The 19,484-nt window shown below is 45.6% G+C and overlaps 1 protein-coding gene across 1 annotated transcript in view; it reads right to left on the bottom strand.

Annotated features, from left to right (window-relative positions):
- Nucleotides 1–812: 812 nt before the first annotated feature.
- The window catches only part of LOC119180616 (VWFA and cache domain-containing protein 1), a 73,564-nt gene continuing 54,892 nt past the window's right edge, over nucleotides 813–19,484 (bottom strand). Inside the window, exons 14-28 of the mRNA XM_037431727.2 lie at nucleotides 18,730–18,856; nucleotides 18,300–18,471; nucleotides 17,438–17,580; nucleotides 16,316–16,413; nucleotides 15,327–15,521; nucleotides 13,148–13,270; nucleotides 12,260–12,362; nucleotides 10,783–10,881; nucleotides 10,339–10,404; nucleotides 9,765–9,851; nucleotides 9,499–9,614; nucleotides 8,190–8,306; nucleotides 6,478–6,623; nucleotides 3,426–3,656; nucleotides 813–1,397 (exon numbers count right to left, since the gene is read on the bottom strand). Coding sequence (XP_037287624.2) covers nucleotides 1,027–1,397; nucleotides 3,426–3,656; nucleotides 6,478–6,623; nucleotides 8,190–8,306; nucleotides 9,499–9,614; nucleotides 9,765–9,851; nucleotides 10,339–10,404; nucleotides 10,783–10,881; nucleotides 12,260–12,362; nucleotides 13,148–13,270; nucleotides 15,327–15,521; nucleotides 16,316–16,413; nucleotides 17,438–17,580; nucleotides 18,300–18,471; nucleotides 18,730–18,856 — 2,194 coding nt within the window. The 3' untranslated portion in view covers nucleotides 813–1,026. The remainder of the gene's footprint in view (nucleotides 1,398–3,425; nucleotides 3,657–6,477; nucleotides 6,624–8,189; nucleotides 8,307–9,498; nucleotides 9,615–9,764; nucleotides 9,852–10,338; nucleotides 10,405–10,782; nucleotides 10,882–12,259; nucleotides 12,363–13,147; nucleotides 13,271–15,326; nucleotides 15,522–16,315; nucleotides 16,414–17,437; nucleotides 17,581–18,299; nucleotides 18,472–18,729; nucleotides 18,857–19,484) is intronic.

Genomic DNA, 19,484 nt, shown 5'->3' with positions numbered 1-19,484 from the left:
CTGACCTAGCTGTTGCCCAGTTTGTGATAATCGTAAAAAGAGAATAATCAGTTTCTGCTTCTTTTCACACTGTACTACCCTGCACATATGCGTTGATCGGCACTTCACAACAGAACAGTATCGGTGACTGCGGGATAGTGCACCTCTGGGTCATTTTATGCGTTTCACTCGATGCAGCAGACATGCTTTGCGCCCCCTAAAAAATCATGGCATGTGGCTGCATAAACTGGCAAAGCACACAGCTGCTTTTACGTACAGCACTCGACAGATGATTTCTCGCTTGCACTGTCAGCTCTTAAAAATCACCTTAACACCAGAAAAGCAACCGGCCGTCGTCTTTGTTGCTCTTTTCTTTCTTTTTTTTTCCCCCACACATTCTAGTACACTTCATTTTCAGTTCCAAGTTGAAGGATGAAGCTGCCAACTTGTGAATTAAGCGACCGACTGCCCACTGCACCAAACAATGAAAAAATCGGCCTCATTTGCACTTCCAGCATGCCCAGCACGGCTGATGTGCGGCATGAAAGTAATGTACACGATGAATTGATGAAATGAGAAGCACTAGTCGAGAGAGGGCAACAACCGTGGCACGAAAATAATTAAAAAATGCTCGCGTACCCTCACACTTTGTAATCTTCCCAACATGTTTTGTGTGATACGGCAAAGCCTTCACAATGGATGACAACCAAACCTAGACCGTCTGATGCATGGAGGAGCGGTCTCCACTGCAAACACCCATGAGATACTATAACCACCCACAAATGTTGACACCGATGTGCACCTAGACCACACGCACCCCCTTGGCAGTGAAAGTGTTTTTTGCAACCGCGTATATGTGGCACGGTGCATGAGCGGTACACGGTCCCGGAAACGTAATCACTCCACAAATACTGGCTAGTGTCACCTCCTTCAGGGCGAAAGCCTCTCGGGGTCGGTAAATCACACCGTCTTGGCAGTAAATGTTTGTCTATGCCCACACAGCTATGGTGCACACCACGCAAGGGCGATGAGAGTGACTGGAAGCGTTCATCGCACAGCGTGCACCTCCACGCAGGCTTGGAAGGAGTTCCGCCTCCCGACGGACGTTGGGTTTTTGGGAATCCTCGTGATGGAGGGGTCTAGAAACTGCGTCAGCTGTTGTTGCTGGGCAGGCGAGGAGGCGCGACTGCTCAGCGAGGGCTGCGGTGCGGGCGGCGGCGAGCGCCCTTTCTCTTTGCTCGTCAGCAGGGGCTCGAAGTACTGTAGGTGTTCGGAGTCTTCGTGCGGCGTCATCGTGCTGTAGCCGTGGTCGCTGTCCCCGCCGGGCGGACGCCGGTACGCCGTGTTGACTCGATATGGCGACACCACGACTCTGTTGTCGTACGTGCAGCCCGCCAGGCTGAGGTTGTGAGGTCCCACTGGAAGCAAGGCGAAAATCGGAAAGTGAAGCAAGGCATGGTGATGCCGAGTGACTATGACAAGCGCTGGTTTGATTCTTGAGTTTGATGGCTACGCTCAAATGGCAATAGCTGAAGGAGTGTGCAGTGGGAGTCTTGTTGGTAAGACGTGGTGAACATAAAACTATGTCTAAGAATAGGAAGAAAGGAGTGAAAGTCACCAGTGCTGACACCGTCCATTTCTTTCTTCTCGTGTCTTACAGTCCTAGGCATAGTTTAATGTTCACCATGGCTTACAATAGCTACAGAAAAGTTTTGAGATCATAATGCTTTTGACAATTACAAGTTCAATACACACTCAGTAAACTGAAATCTCTTGGGTGCAACTGCTGTGTGTGTGTTTTGGGGGGGGGGGGGGGCCATTTGTTTCTCGTCACCAACAAGTGTTTCTGACAAGATTTTGTCAGAAACACTTGGGGTACTTGTATTTTGTACCCCTTGTTCGTCTCAGTAAATGAAGCTCCTGTTAAATGAAACATAATTTCTTTGTCTCTTCAGGTCCCATTTAAAGGGGCCTTGCAACACTTTTTGAGCATGGTCGAAAAACGCTGCCGATCAGTAGTCGAAGCTTCCGAGAAAACGCTAGCCAAACGTTATAACGCAGCACGCGCTGCCTGGAATCCACAATAAATTCTCAATGTCAGCTAAAAATTGCCTTTTCTTCTCTCAAAAAATGACAACACAAGCTCAAAAATTCCTTGTCACAGCGATTGTATCAGCTGATTCGAGCATGGCGCTTGGTCCTTACTCCGGCCACCGCGAATGTCCACAACTTGCCCACGCGTGCACGCTCAATCACACTAAAAAAGCTGCATATTCAAAAAAAGGATAAAAGCGCTCAAGGTCACGAGGCATGAGTGGGGTATTTTCTTCCCTATGCCATCCCTATCTGCTTAGCTTCCAAGCACTTTTGTCGCGAAGAGAGAAGAGAACGCAACTGCAGCATGTGACAAATCTTTGCAAGTCCGGTCATACTGGATGAATTCCAAAAATTTTTACCGAAGTGAATTCGTGAGGCGATGAGCTCCTTTCGTGAATCAATTCTATGGCTACTTAAAAAAGTGTTGCAGGGCCCCTTTAAAGAGACCCTGAAATGTTTTTTTTTTTAAAGTTTTGTCAGCGCTAAGGCGTCCGCCTTAGCGCTGACAAAACTTTAAAAAAAAAAAGGGGGGGGGGGGGGGGTGCGAATGGTTCATCAAACTATTCGCACCCCAAATTTGGTGACACGCCGAGTACAACGGCCTCTAAGAACAATGACATCATACCCTCCTTCTGACCTCTGCCTGGCTGGCCTCCTCAACTCTTGAGGCACGCTGGCATTGCTGGCGATCACAGAGCTCTCATGTGCGGGCTCGACGTTTCGAGTTTTTACCTGTATAGACCTCCGAGATAACAACCCGAAAGGTTGTGTACAGTCTCGAAGGCCATCACATAGTGCGCCTGGCAGCACGCACACTGTCTGGCAACAGAGCCGAAGATTGTGAAGTGGTTCATATCTGTTCCGAGAGGTGCCGCTACCCTACTAGCCAATCTTACTTCTTGCATTCTGCAGCCCACGACAGCCAATCAGATCAGGAGCCACGGTGACGAGGCTGCTGATGTGCTCTGGCCATGTCAAGCGGCCAGAGCAACATTGGCTGTGAATGGGCGATCGAAAACGCATTAGGCAGAGCCGCATCTATCTGCAGTGATTCACAGCTTTAAAGCGTTGTAATAAATTACAGTTTATGCAGAAGGCTCGAATCAGTCTATAAACCTTTAGAACTTGGTCCAGCTGCCCAATGTATTTGTACAAAATCGCCAAAACCGTTTCAGGGTCCCTTTAAAAATTTACTGAGTGTGTACTGTACACACATGAATGGTGCACCTTCAAGAGTTGCATTTTCATACGTTTGTCTGCGCCGTTTTTTTTTTTTTTTTTTTTTTTGTAGAACGCCATTGCTGCTGCTGAAATGTGTAACTCGTAACAAGCTTCGCTCAGAAACTCACCAGGGCTGGGGCTCGTGTGAAAGTCTGAGTCGTCGATATCGTGGAAGACCTGGCCCCCCTGGAGAGGAGCGGCAGGATAAGAGAGGTTGTACTGGCTCGACGAGCTCCGCGTCACGCGATTCTTGTAGCAGTACACAAGGAAGGCAATCAGACAGAATGCCCCGATCATGCCACCTGCTACAGGTCCGAGCGGAGTGCTACGGATGTACGGGAAATCTTCCTCGAGAGCACCTGCAAAGGAAGCAGAACAGCGCTTGTAAATAGCAGAGTACAGTTTAAGGGGGGGCGCGGCAAGTAAAGTGCCGATTTTGGTCAAAATATGCGATTTTCTGATTTATTTTTTTTCGTAATCTTCAGACCTTCAACTTCCTTGTTCTAAAATATTACAGCGAAACGTGCGCTACAAATCCCGCAAATAGTGTTTTTGCCGAGGCTAGTCGCCGAAAAGTGCGAAAAAAAAGCCCCTGAAACGGTGTTGTTCACGCCGCACAAACGCGCCAAGTTGTTGACCGTGGGCCGCCATTTTGGTAGCTTTGGAAAGAGGAGAAAGCCGGCTTCCCGATGGTCGCGGTCTCGTATTTCGCCGAGTGAAAATAAAAGCGCGAGGAGCAAGTAAAAAAACGAAAACGAAAAACGGCAATTGGCTGCGCGGGTCACGTGGTAGCAGGCTCGACCTCTTACTGGTCAAAGCTGCGCCGCGCACCTTGGCAACCTTGGAAGCGCGAGCGCATCTGCGGCCGCCGTGTCGAGAATCATCCGGCGTGCGCTTCGTTTTTTGCCAGTTTGCTGTTTTTGTGATAGTTCGCGTGCTTTTTTTACCAAGCTTTGTTTACATCGGTGGTCTCTTCTGAGTGCTTGCACACACTGCGGTGCTATGTTGCCGCAAAAAAAGTTCCGGAGCGTCCACAAGTACGGCAAGCGTCGGAAAGCTTGGAACAAAGGGCAGACGACTGCGGCTGCCGTCCCAGTCGCAGTTCCGGACGGAGCATGCTCTTCAAGCGTCACGGAGCCTCTACTCAGACCCTTCGCTGATTGTTGTGAGGCCGAGAGTGTGGAAGGTGCCACATCGTCGTATGTCAGACCGCCGGATGCCGTCGACCGTGATGGACGCTCTCGCGAACCCGATTGCGGTGGCACCGTGTCGGCAGCCGTTGCAACTCCGGGCGTGCGCGCGTCGAACATTCTATCGCGAGTTTCGGCCCAGATTCCACGACAAAGAAGCGCAAAACTGGGTTGCGCTCTACAGAGGCCAAGGCCACAGCATCTCAGGATTACTGCCCAGGAGGATTCTGAGTGTTTTAGGCATGTTGTGAACTTCCAAACAAGAGTGAACTTTCAAAGTCAGTTTTCTCAACTCTTGATTTTCGCCTATGTGCCTTCGCTAGAACATCCGTCATTTTCTAACAAAGACTGATAGAGTCGTTCCGTTTTTTGCACTAGGCTCAGGAGGCCTTTAGCAGTGCAATAAAGCTTTATCTCTCTTCTTACTCATCATTTAAAATTTTTAGAACACATTTTATAATTACTGCGATGTGTGCGCAAAACAACATTCATGTTTTGGAAATTTTATTTATGGTTACAAGAACTAGAAAAATCAACTAATAGCTTCTTTGCACAAGTTGATGCTTTGGGAACATAATAATATGAAAAAATAATTTCATTTAGCAATAATTATCTCTTTAAGTGTGAAGAGCATTAATTAGTATAATTATGCTTGTAACTCAAAAAGTACAAGAGGTATTTGAAAACGGTTTTCATATTTGGAATCCTCACAATCATCCACATACACACACCAAATTTCATCACAAACAGTACATTAATAAAAAAATTAGTTTTACTTGCCACGTCCCCCCTTAACTTGACTACGGCGAAGACTGATACATCAAATCAGTGGTTACAGCGGGCTAATACCAGCTTCAGTTGGACAAGCTTCAGTGACATTTATTATTTTTATAAGAAAATCAAGAGTGTAAAAGTGACAGCAATACAGGATGTAAGCATAAGCATTCGCAGGGTCCCCCCTTTTGTTTGGGGGGGGGGGGGGGGTCTTCGTAATCGCTCCCTTCCCGATCAGGTCAATGTGCCACCCCCTCTCCCACGTTCCCTGTTCCCCTTGTGCGCATGCTAATAGATTGTAACGAAGAAATATTTCACCACGTGAGGCTCAATACTTGCAGGGCGGATCAAAAAGCTAAATAAATATTGCAAAACAATCTCCAACCACATTCTTTTTTTAATCATTTGCACCACATCCTTCTTCACGTGAACCTGAATGCAAGCCTGTTTTGTCCAACAAACTTTGTTATTTTACAGTTTCAGCTTACCTTGTGCCAGTAAATTTAGTTTGAAATGTCACAAGCATACAGGTAAGGATTACCTCATTTATAACGGGTTCAAGCATATCATAACGCATTTTTGTATTCGGGCCAGCAATCTTAACGATTGGTTGTTTCTATTTCTGTTACAACGAGAATATTGGCTACAATGAACAAACTTATAATCCCGATGCTTTCTCATTGTAAAAAGTTTCGGTGCATTTACTTCTGCTGGTATTGACAAGATAGACACGCTGCTTGCACATTTCCATACACAAATTTAGTTTGAACAACTGGTTCGTGTGGTTTAATGCGCTGCACAGCAACTCTGAAACTATGAGACAAAGGTACTGCACCCAAAATCGAAGTGCGAGAACGATTCCAGCTTCATTAAAATGTTGCCGCTGCAATCAGGAAGAAAATTCGGCTTAGCGTCCTGTTCGGATTACCCTCTTCAGCACTAGCGAAAATGACTTTATGATCAAGGCTACATTTCTTAGGCGCATTCATGCCACATCCCGTGGCCATGTACAGTAGAATCTTAAAGACATGAGTGTCTCTATTTTGGATGCTTCCACATTTGGGCGTGCTCGCTAATGATGAGAGCAGCGATACTAAATACAAATGCACAATTAAGCTGACTTAAGTACCCCTTCGCAGGATCTCTGTAGCAATCACAACTTCCCTCGAAGTCATAAAACTGGGGAAATGGCGGGTTGTCCGTTCCCAGCACTTACCGATTATCTCATCTGCATAAGGGGTCCTCGCTCCTAGAACCCCACCAAAGCACTTGGGCTGCTCGTGACAGAAGGGCGTCTTCAGTGCCGTCTCACCGTCCATGTCGACAGAGCACCACTCGCAGCCCAGAACGCCCGAACAGTCCCTGCAAGACGGGAACCCAGACCGTCAATCGGTGCCATCTTATTTCTTTGTACGCTATCATTATGAACTACTATATAAACTCTGTTTTACACATGAGGTGCAATGCTGTGGAAGTTATGTGAGAAGCTTGGTCAGCAAAACGTGTAAGTCTACATGTCTTGCCCTTTGATTTTATCGCTGTGAACGTGACCTCCAAAATTCCACTCCTGCAGTGCTTCATAGATGAACCCCTTTAGAAGAGACATAAGCCTGGAAGCAATTGTATTTTATATGAGGTGTGTCTTATAAACAGGTTACCGCCGTTGCATTTTTTTAACAACACCCATTTCAACGTTGGTGCACTGGTGCCTCTTACACCAAATTGTCTTTTATATCAGTGTCTCTCATAAAGAGGTTTGACTGCACTAGAACTAATCACGGGGGCCACAATATAATAACAAAGAGACGCTATGCAATCCAAACAACCTATTTCGACAACCGTATACATAACGGGTTCTGTTTGTTTTTATGGCACAAAGCATCACCAGTTATTAATCAGTATGGAAAAAAAAAAAGAAAAGATCACGTTGCAGGTAGCAACGTCATTAAGAAATTTCTCGGTGAAAATGCACGTACTGCAAGAAGTCCAGCTAGCTTCCATGCGCTGCACCTCATGAGTGAAATGGAGTATATAAGAAGTTACAAGTGAAGAGGAATGACTTCCATCTGCAGCCACCTTATGATAGAGGCTGACTGACACCGCTAACATACCAGCTTTGTGAACGTTGCTGCAAGCCCCAAAATTCGCACTCCAACCATAGCCATGAAACTCACACTGGCATAGGTGGAAAATCAAATTCACATGCTGCATATTTATGGTGTGAGCAATGCGGGCGGCCTGATGAGTTACAAACAGCGTCTCAACAGGCACCGTTCTTGATGACCGCTGCACAGCATTTTTCATTGTGCTTCGTTAAAAGATACGTATCTAATATGTATGATAAGGTGACGATAAAGTGGCTCATAAGTTAACACATATACCGGTAAATGCAATGGTAGCATCGTCAGCCACTAGAGAGACAGCAGTAGTGTTTGCAACTAATTTGCATAAAACGTAAAAAGAGGTGCCTGCAAGGACAAGCCACAAAGACTAGGGCAGACAATTACGTTAGAAAACGGTACCTCTCATAAGGAATTTCACGGATGGGTATCAGTGCCACCATATCGGGCTCATTTGTGTTTTGCGTCTTTGACTAAACGAACAGGGATACGCTAGACGCATACGAACGAAAACTCGGGTTGGTGCGTACAATGCTTCATGGCCTTGTTAATACATGTCACAATGTACAAAAACAACCGCTAAACAGCGCACGATGGCGGCACCCGCATGTCTTAGGTGGGACAGTCTATGTTACTCTAGCAAACTGAGCAGTGCCTGCACAATAGAGCAGCAAGTGAACAGAAAGAAGTCACTCACACATCACTTCAGTGAAGAGAACAAAATGACACAGTTTGGAAAGAATTCTCACGAGTTTTGTTTCAGATAAGAGCTGTTTTTGAACTATGGCAACAACGTAGGGGGGCTCACTTTTCACTTGTCCTTGAGCTGCACTCGCTGTTGAAGCACTGCTGCAGCGAGTCAAAGTGGTAGCTCTCCAACTTGGGCAGCTGCGGAGGCCTCGCAAAGCGTGGGCAGTTACTGCTCCTGGAATACAAAGGCAATACTTGACAAGGAGAAAAAAACAGAGCAAGAGAGGTATGGCCATGCTGGCGGCACAGACGCATGCGTCATGCAATGTGCGTCAAAAATGACAATGAAAATCAAGATTTTCCCTGTGTCCCATGCAAAACAGGTCCGAGAATGAATTCTGTGGCAAATGACGAATGCCACGAGACGAACGACCAATCAGAAGCGATGAGTGTGACGTCGGGAAGCTATGTTGACTAGGCTGCCGTCGCTCGGCGCCAGGTTATTCCGCAGTGCAACAAAAATGTGGATGACAAACAGAAAACAAGTTAAACAATGTTTGCTCTAGGTGTTGCTCCTGCATTTCGAGAGCGCTTGATATCTTATATAATGCTGCTTAGTGGCAAGGCCCTTGCCAATGTGGTTATCGTGGGAAGGCACTGATGCGTGTTTTTACTGCCGCTAGCACGGCCGTACCTTAAAATTGATCGCCACGTTGAAGCACTGCAAATGTATCTCAACAACTTCATACAATCTAGCATTATTGTCAGTTTTCATCAATATTGTGTCTAACAATAAAAATGAAAAAATGGGACCTAAAATTGACAATGCTTTCCTTCATACATTCTAGGTAAGTTATGAAGCTTATTGAAAATTCTTCATGATTTTCTTAAACATAGCCAGGAAAACAATACATTTTAGACAGAAGTAGTTAAGCAGGGGTTGCCTTGAAGTGTCCTCCAGTAGTGTGGCAGCTTGGGCTAGTTGGTATGGCATGACGATAGTTATAGCGCGAGAACAATACGACGATGCAGAGACAAGAAGGACACGAAAGACACGTGTCTTTCGTGTCCTTCTTGTCTCTGTGTCGTCGTATTGTTCTCGCGCTATAACTATCGCTATCGTCCTCCAGTACTTCTGCGGGTGAAACTTTTCACAGTAAGAGCAACTACAGACGATCCCTTTGCATTTGAATAGGACAAATCAGGTATCACAAAGCTTTATTTCTTCTTGAGGCTTTCTATTGTCAAAGTTTGTGAAAGAACAAACATGCCTATACATTCATAAGGCTCTTCGTTTACTTATCAACTTAATGAAAACTGTGAATGCATTTTGACGCAGAAACAATCGTACAAAATTAGCAAAAAATGACAGAGCCACTGTCTGGGAAGAACGTGGGATTACCACAGTGTAAGGAAGGTGCAGCTACCTGTCTTCGTTGTGTGCCAGGTCGCCAGTGCAGAGGTTCATCTGCAGCGGACACTCGCACGGGCACTCGCAGTCGCGCTGCTCCATGCGATGGCAGTTGAGGCACAGCCTGTCAACCTGATATCGAGAGACCAGAGCATGCATCAAAGGGCAACCAAACATGGCCATAAAGCAACATGTACGACAGACAATTCATGTACATCTTTCCTTAGCCTCAGTTTTCTTTTTGACAAAAGTTACAGAAACCAGGCAAGTGCTGCTACTAACCATGCTGCAAGGGCAGAAAGCCCTGACCGTGTCGCACGTGTGGTTGACGATGCCCAAGAAAGCGTTGGTGCCGGGGATGGCAGTGATCTGGAAGAGATGAAAGCAATATCATGAATAAACACGTCGTTAATTATTGAGTGGAAAGAGGTACTTTACACTTTACATCAGTTATGGTGCCCACGTTTGTGCTTTCTAATCTATTTTGCCAACTCTGTTTCAAAGTGCTTAGAAAAAAAGAAACCTGACTGAATTCATCCCTCTTGTCCGTTTTCAACTTCAGACTAAAAAGCAGTACGGCTCAAGACAACTTCACTGATGGCACTGCCATCTTTGAGTGAAAATTCAATGTGCCACTTTACATCAGCAACTGACGAGCAAGCAGTTCTTCCCTCCTCACACGTCATTTCAAACTGACGGTGTTTGTCCGACTCGAGTGAAATTCACAATCAGTTTTGTCAGAGGTTTTAGAAGGTCTTGGATGTTGTTCAAGCGGAACATTTGCAGCATAAACAAATCACTACACTATCTGAAGAGCACATGACTTGCAAGGAACGTTGCAAATCCGGGGCCTCACCTGGTACTTGGCGCAATGTTCCCCGTGCACAGAGTTGGAGAGAATGCCCTCGAGACTGGTGTTGAGCTGAAAACAAGACAAGGCACACAGAATAGTTTTTAGCCTGCTTCACCTAATTCGACGCTGCTAGGTCTTGCAACACTTGAAGAGGGATATCGCAAATCAATTTCACAGAAGCTCGCAAGCAGGAGGAAAATTCAAGAAAGAACGAAACTGTCGCTTATTCGTTTGTGACACGAGACTGCCAATAATATGCACAGTGGTTGAAAAACAAGCCGCAATTTAAGATGGAGCGTCTTGATAAGTCGACAAGTCTATACGCTGATTAAGACATGCCAATTGAAAAAAAACTGACTGAAGATGCGGTGCGCTTTGGTAGTGCTTTCCTTTTTTCACTTCAAAATGAAAGAAACGAGACACGCTTCACTTAGCAAAAAGGCTCACTTTGTAAAAGCGCTGCACCGTCCAGTCTCCATAGTTGTTGCACTCTTTCTTCTTCACGAAACCTTTGTGATTGGTGATGTCGCTGACAACGAGGGGTTCCTGAAAAGTGTGAAAATGAGATAACCACATTGAGCATAAAGCAACCAGAATTGAGGATGAGAGAGAGAATAAAATGAGAGAAAGGCAGGGAGGTTAACCAAAATTTGGAGCATCCGGTTTGCTACCCTGCACTAAGGGAAGGAAGAATGGGCAAGAAAGATGGAAAAGAAAGCGAAAAGCGAAACAGACATGCTAGAAAGAAAAAAAAAGTTGTGAGCCTGGGTGCTATAGCCTGTACAATAGGCCCCTACCACGCAAAAACTTCAACAAGGCCTTCACCGATTTTCTGTGGGAAGACAGATCATGTTGCCTTTCAAGCACTGATTGTTTGATAACGTCTGTCATCCAGGCGAGCTAATGCAGCAGCTAACTGCCGTCTTTGCACCCTGTGATGAGGGCAGTGACAAAGAACGTGCTCTATCGTTTCATTGCTGCCGCAATGATCGCAGCACTGTCTTCCATGCCGATTCGGAAGGCGCAAAGTTTGGTGAAGGCGACACCAAGCCACAGTCGGCAAAGCACCGTTTTCTCAAGTAGAGAAAAAGCGGGCGGAGGCCGAAGTTGACGAGACGTGTCCAGCCTATGCAGTCGCGTGTGCCGTAAGCATTCAGCATTCTACAAGGATTTTATTTCTACATTAGCGATGTTTCGGATTTTCACTGCAGCATCTTACTCGCGCCCCTACACATCATCTACCCTCACTGTCAGAAGACCGACCTCGTGCCTCATTTTGGGAGACAGTCTTGTCATATCGCACACGCATACCCACAGGATATACAACTCCGTCCAGAATTGCAACTCCCCCATGGTGTATGACTTATCCACATGTTGAACTCGCGGTTCCAGGTATAAGGTCAAAAGCCCGGCTCTCGTCTCCAGCACTAAACCAGCTTTCTCTTCTCTTGTTGTATGAGAAGTATAGTGAGCATAGCCATCTATATACTGACACTTCAACTAAAGTGGATGGGTCTGCAGGGTCTGTGATCTTTCCTGCAACAGCGACAACGATGAAGATTCGGTTATCCCACCAGATGTCACCGACAGCTGTGGAACTTGCTCCTCTACGTAGCGCAGTTAACATCATTAAATACCAAGAAGTCAAGAAATGGAGCATGTTCACAGACTCCAAGGCAGCACTACAGTGTTTGGTATTCGCCTCACGCCGGGGACCTCATGAACAACTAATGCCGGAAGAGAGCTGCTTTACCACCTCTTCGACGAAGGACACGAAATCATGTTTCAGTGGCTTCCAAGTCACTGCGGCATATTGGGCAACGAACATGCCGATGTAGCTGCTCGATCAGCACACGAAGATGGTGAGGAAGAGGATGCAGAGTATACCTGAGCAGGTCTAGTAGGCAAGAATGTTGCAATTCACCTTGCGGGTGATGTGCTGCTGCTCCAAGCCCGTGGCTCTCAGAGTCGGTTCCATGAGGCTCGGGTGAGCAATCAGGTAACCGCGGTCATCGAGGATGAAGCACCTACAAACACGCGGCATGGATGAATTCCACAGTTTCGCGATATAGATGCAACAATGAAGCTAACAAACATAAGACAAAGAGAAAAGGCACGCTACGATGAGAAATGGCTTCTTATGGCCCACTTAACGACAGCAAGAAAAAAGGTCGTGCATTGCGATAAACTTTTGAGCTGTGAAGTTTACGAAACAAGGGATCTGCGAAAAAGATGTCAGGCTTGGACATGTGGGCTAGGAATCTGAGCAGCACTCTGAAAGTGTATGAGTGACCGATGCAGGTCTTCACTAATTCACACTTCACACACGGAGTTTGAAGCAATAGATTTGTTCAGAACATGTAGCTTGCAAGCAAACATGAAAGCTCTAACAATAATATCTGGGATTTCAAGTTGCCAAAATGACAATATGACTATGAAGCATGGCGTAGTGAAGCGCTTGGGAAATGTCAGCCATTAACGTTTCGCTTGCATTGAAAAGCGACAGCCACGGATCGCATAGACACACGACCTTTGGAATCGTGGTGGATAACATGAAAGCTCTAATATTAACATTAAGGAAGGGAAGAGGTGTCACGGCAGCCACGCTTCACTAGCATTTGCAATTGACAAGATATTTTTCAGCAGGACAGCTTGAAGGTATCAATCAAGCGATCTATCTAAGCAGAGTGCATATGAAGCATTCAAGCAAAATGTAGGCTATTAGAAAATGTTACAACAAACGGATGCTTCTCATGCTTCATTGTCGCTCTTCAAACCTGTATGCGAGGGGAAACAATGACTTAATACTCACGCTATTTTGTCCATTTCACAGACATCCATGTTCACCGTCAGTAACTTGTAGAAGTAGCCAAGCGTCAAGTCCATTCCAATGACAGCAACAACAGCGTCCGAAGTGCTGTGCAGTGCGTCTGGTCTGCGCAACAAAGTTTGGTTACAATGAGTGAAGCTGCGTCACGCACGTCCATCAAATGATTCAACTGAAACAACAAAGACATGCCTCTAGTGAATTAAAACTCACGAGCAAAAATTGCAATGAACAAACGTTCACTGACATGAAAGGATAGTTGGTTAAACATTGAAGGAACATCAACCCAAACTGAAAGCAACCTCCGTAAAAAATTAAAGAAAAAGACAAACCCAAAACAAAGGAGCGTTCTAGCTCAGTACACTGAAACCTTGATAGAGTACAACCTCATTACAACAGACCTCCATAGTGGAGAGGATTTTGGTCTGTTGTAAAAGGAGCAAGTAAAATCTAAGTACTGTTACAACAGACCTTTATGGAAACACTGAATGGGTCTGTTATAACCGGAGAGAACGAGTCAAACGAAATTATTCTCAATGAAGCATAAAAAGATAGATCTTTTTTAAAATAACATCTTCAGTTCCAGTAGTAATTTTTCCACCTGATTTCAAGATATCTTCACTGAAAACTACGTAGAAGTGCTGTAAAAAGTTCTTTGCGCCTGCCGAGGTGGTGGAAATCATTGTGGAAGTCGCAAAAAAACAAAACAAAATAAAGCAGCATTTAAAAAAAATTTTATAGCTTAGCAACGGCATTTTCGCCCACCACCGTTTTGGGCTCGTCGTAAAAGTAGCTTGTAATCAAAAAGCAGATGTTTGAAAATCATTTAGAGGCCTCTGCTCAGCTGCTTCTGCCATGTTGGTATTCCGATGCACGTTCCGCCTTCGCTATTCCGATGCACTTTCCGGGACACGCCTCCGGGATAGCGTCGTTGCTTCTTGTGCACTGCGATGTTGCGGCTGTCACAAATCGCGCTACTTAGTCTCGTTCTTTAACTCGTTCTGTGTTCACAGGTAAACGATAATTCAGGATACAATTACACCTTAGTTAAGGTAGCAGCAAGTGGAAATTCAGGCATCAGATTACCATCGTGCCCCGCACTCGTCGAGACCAACGCACACGCACGTCTGCTTATCAGCACTTCGGATCTTGTGACAAAAACGAAGACCGCCACGAAACAAATTTTTGTACTCAAGATCGAGGATGTCCTACTTTGAAACACTGGGCACCGCCACCATGCACATCACAGCCAAGTCGCGCTAGCGGATATGTTAAAGCAAAAAAGCCGTAATGTGCTTCATTGCAAGCAACATATCGCATCAGCTGCTGGCCCCTTAGAGCTACGAATAGGCACTTCGCGCGCCGGTAGCTTACCCTGGCCAAGCTCTCCATGCACCGAATGCCCGAAACAGTGGTGGCAGCGGTCAGCAATTTCGTGCGTCGGCGCCCCAACACACAAAACCAACCACGCTGCGCGCCAATTTTTTAGCGCCGTAGCTGGGCATAACTAATCATTAACAGACCGGACATCGGTGGCTTTCGTTTTTATACCGGTACGGCCATATCCACGCCGCTATTCCTGTACCGAATTATTTCATGCGATGTTTGAAGTCGGAAGTTATAAAATGTAGAATATCTGTGGTAGAAAAGTTGGCCTTGCTGGCCTCATATTTTGGTCAATTATATACGAATATCAGTCGTACCAAATTCGTACTAAACAAAGCTCAATCAACAGAAAAAATAGAGATGTCATCACAGCACTGCCAATTGGTACGTAATATCCGGATGTCTGCCGTAAGCAGATCCATTGTAACGAGGTTATACTGTGACTGTTTGCTGTACAAGTGTGCTACAGTTGATCCTGGGTATGTCAGACTCGGATATATCAAACTATTTCGCGATCCCCTTCGAGTTGGATATATTCGGGATTGACTGCATAATAAATCTGAATTTAACAAAACAACGGCTCTAATGAAGTAAATGAAATATAGTCAAGCAATACATAGAGTGTTAGGAGTAAACCTCTATAACGAATTTTTGGATATAACAAACTTACACTCGTGTAAGATGCAGCTTTGTTATAATGAGGTTTTTGCGTACGCGCACATTCGAATGCTCGTGCAACTAAGCAGCAAGCCTACAACCATGGCAACAAGACACTTACTTTGCCTGGTAGATGGTGTGGCTCAAGGTGACTATGTAACCCGCACCTCCCATGTCCAGGTAAGGGGCTGTGAGCACAACCTTGCCGGGGTGCTCCAGTGCACGAGTGTACCAGTCCCGTTCGGTCGGGTCGTAGCTGCGCTCCAAGACCGTGCCAGGGTAGGCCACCATCGCACCACACGAGGTGGCTGCGTACCTGTGAGGAAGACCAGACCAAAGCAATCGCAAATACATAATTTTTCACCTTAGATCGGCTAGTCGAGCTGCAGTCACGCATCGTATGGCTGCCACTACTCATAGTGTGCATTTTGCTTGGTTTTGCTAATCAGGGATGTCTCATTTCTCTTGGTGAGAGTAGTTTTATGTTTTACACAAATCTCAATATGCAAATGCAAAAAGCCTTCAAACTTCATGTGAACTGCTCAACAGCTGCAAGATTACGCAAGGGTACAGGCGACATACAGCCGACCACAAGAGATTAAGCAGCACGGAATATTAATAAAAAAAAAGTTACATTTTATTGCAACATTTTCACCACTGGCATCTGCACATAAGCAGTAGTGTGATACAGACGTGTAGGCAGAAATTAATTTTTGAAGGGGTAGGCCGCCTTTTAAGAAATGGTCATTTTTCACTCCGTATGACATGGCAGAAAAGCATTTCGGGAAAGGGGGGGAGGGTAGCAGTGTGCCACCGACTGGCTAAACCACTGGTATGATATGGCAGCTGGGTGAAAGTAGGATTTCGCACACATGTCGGCCGTTTTAACAGTTGTCAACGAGATAACGCAGTGATTATTTGTAAGCTCCAAAAAAAGTATTGCAAGAGTGCTTTTAAGTTCAGGAGAGAGAACAAGTCTGACGTTCGAATATGCAAAAACTGCTTCCCATCATAAAAATATATGCTGCAAATGTTTTCCCCCAAAGCTTTCAAAATTAGTAACTATTCGCTGAAAAGCTGTGCAGAAGTTTACGGGGCTCTGAAACTCACCTTCGCACCACATGCTTCGTGAACTCGCTGCTCTCGAAGGTTCTCTTCCACTCGGAGGTGATACGGGCTATCGCCAACACTTCGTCTCGCACGTCCGGCTGCATCAATAAAGAGAGAGTTCTCAGGTAGCTCACGGAACGTAGGAAAAATACGAAAGTACTCTGGGCCAGCAATCAGATATATCATTCCAGCATGACACCCCCAGCAGCGCTGAGGCTATTCGGCATAAGGACGGAATTGCTCATCATATGCATGCCCTTTGAATTCTATGATAGCCCTGACGACCAAATAAGTGGGTGAGAAATGGCAAGCTGTTGGCTTCTTATAACTACCTGCATTAATAACTTCGACTCTGTTACGTAGAGCATTACTGAAGGAAAGATGCAGTGGATGTTTAAGCGTTAACAGACTTTTGTCTGCCACCATGTAGCATACTGCACTGGCAAAAAAAAACGAGATTACACACCACAGAGCAGTATTTTTAAGTAGCTAAAGGACTCACTGTGAGTAAATCATTGCTTAAGACTGACACAGAATACACTCCCACCTCGGTATGACAAACCCGGTCATAACGAAACATTGGTTATAACGAAGTAAATAAATAATAGCTTTGCAATAGCTATTAGTATTACCACCTCGATATAACAAAGTATCGGTTATAACAAAATAAATGAAGAATAGTCTTGCAATAGCTATAGTGTTAGAAATAAACCGTTAAAATGAATTTTTAGGATATAACGAACTTATTTTCCTGTAAGATGTCACTTTGTTATATATTGTTACGAAGCAGTGGGCAGGAGCCCGCCATCGCAGACGAATCGACGAAGAAGCAGCTGACTCGCTGCGCGAGATGCTGGCAGCCTTTCGGTGACACGGCTACTTGTAAGCATTTTAAATACCCTCACTATTGTCTCCCGCGTATTGGTGATTCCTCGTGAAAATTTGGCGGAGGTGTGGGGTAATGCCTCAACAGTCGCCTCAGTCATTATTAAAATGCGAAGAAAGAACGGCCAGCATAGATAACACTGTCACCTAGACGCTTGAGATAACTACGAAGTAATTCCTTTGCATCAACGAACGAATGCACCAAACAGTCGGGTGCGCTGACGAGTGATGCCTTGCCTTGAGTCCTGGGTTTGCAATCAGCATGGTGGTGTCTATCAGGTAAGCCATGTAGCCCTGCACTCGGGACTTGGTCTCTTCCTGGGACAGGTACTCGAAAGGCGAGAGGAAGCAAGCCGCAGACAGGAACAGCGTACTGCCAGCTGCACGCAAAAGGAGCACAAGTCAGACCCGTGCGAGGCACATGCAACTCGTAACCTCATAACAATGCAGTCGAATGCTGCTGATCAAATGCACTTTTACAGAAATCTACGAGGCAGAGGTTGCTGTACAAAAGGAGATGTTTCTATCTTTACAACTTAAATACAATGCTGCAGTAAACTAGCATAGGTTCGATGACATGAGCACTTGGCAGACAAGAAAAAACAAAACAAAAAAAAAAAAAACTTTTGATGGGTTGCAGAGTGAGTTTCTAACAATCGTTTGTGTGAGTACTTGTGGACATCATAAGAACAAAAAAAGGAGGGAGGGGGGGGGGGGGTCAAGACCAGCCAGCATGAGTGCAGTCTTTTCCTACTTGTACACTAATCTCCACAAATTCCTGTACTTGTACTGTTTGGTGTTCCTGCATTAGTTTAATGTGCATGGTCTCCAACTGCTCTTTCAACCCTCCAAGTTAATTCAAGCACATATTTTCTGCTGTAGCACCCCTTTATGTGCCTTCTGTGCTTGGAGATGACCTGCTTGTTTCAGCTCTGCTTGAGTCACATTCCTCGTAAGCGCCCGCACGCCTCCATTTGCACAAAGAACAAATGAAATGCGGGACGATGATATCGATATACAGTTTATACGGAACATGAAGGCGATGGCAGAAATTTTACTGTGGCATCCATATCACCGCAAGAAAATATGGAGCACTCACCAAGTGTCGAGAGCTGCTTCATGTGCCGGCAGAGTTGAGGAGGAGACACAAGGTCGAGCCTGTGGTAGTAAAATTCGCCCAGCGCGTCGCCCGCTGTCGTTCCCCTCAGCACCGGCTGTTGCTGGCTTGGCTTCAAGCTCACAATGGCAACAACGTAGGGCGTACCAGCCACCTGCAAAACCAGTGAAACAAGGCCAGGCATGTTCAAAGCAAAGCACGCCTGCAGAACCACACAATGATGTGTAAAGAGAATTCAGGCGTGCGATCATCATGCGAGTGTGATCAATGTGCAACGCTTATGGTAATGGCTATGGAATTAAATTTCTGTGGTAGAATTCTTGGGTTTGAGTTATGTGGAAAACTTCACCCTTTAAAAATCTGCACTACAGACGTAGACATACTAAGTAGGGCCGGGCGTGCAAAGACTCACTCTCGTCCACCGGTAGATGACTTCCGATAGCTGTTCTTCAGCTGGCTCTGCTTCGACCAGGTTTGATGCACGGTCAGGTGACTCCACCACAGATGCAAGCGTGAGCTTGTTCTCACCACTGGAAGCACTGGGGGAGGAAAAAAAAGGGCGTGGGTGGAAGAAAAAGCGTTGTTTCGTTATAGTGTCACAGGAGACAGTGTGGTAAGTCTCACTTGAGAATTACATGACACAATAGAGACAACAAATTTGTAAACATGGGGTGCCACTGGCGCAAACGTTTCGAAATGAGGTCTTAGCTTCTTCAAGGCTGCAGATGTCTTAGTTGCAGCATTGAAAACAAGACCGCTTGTCGAAACCTCATCTGCAGCCACACAACGGGTTCACGAATTTGTCATCTCTTCGAGCTCCACTTTTGCCAAATCTGAATTAGGCGACACAGTCGAGCAATACTGTAGAGGACATCATTTGCTACAGCTGCACCTCTATGAATCTTTAGCCCTTCCTCTTAGAGAAATGCATGTTCTGCTTTGGCTAAGTGTTATATCGAACAAAAAGTGTTATTTTGAACAAAACAGAACAACAAATTCGTTTTCGTGGCAGTGCGTGTGAGTCACTTTTCCTCCATCCCAACAAAATTCATTGCCTGCGGCAGTGGGCTTACTCCCTCCACAGGCTCCTAGTTGTGTTATGGCTCTATCGATTTGGGAGACTAAAATGTCTTGAGCAACACAGTTTCAAACCACACAAGTGGCTAA

This window comes from Rhipicephalus microplus, chromosome 10 (genome assembly GCF_043290135.1).
Source record: "Rhipicephalus microplus isolate Deutch F79 chromosome 10, USDA_Rmic, whole genome shotgun sequence".
NCBI classification, from domain to species: Eukaryota; Metazoa; Arthropoda; class Arachnida; order Ixodida; family Ixodidae; genus Rhipicephalus; species Rhipicephalus microplus.
Note: the sequence above shows the minus strand (reverse complement) of the source record. Positions and strands in the feature narration are given on the sequence as shown.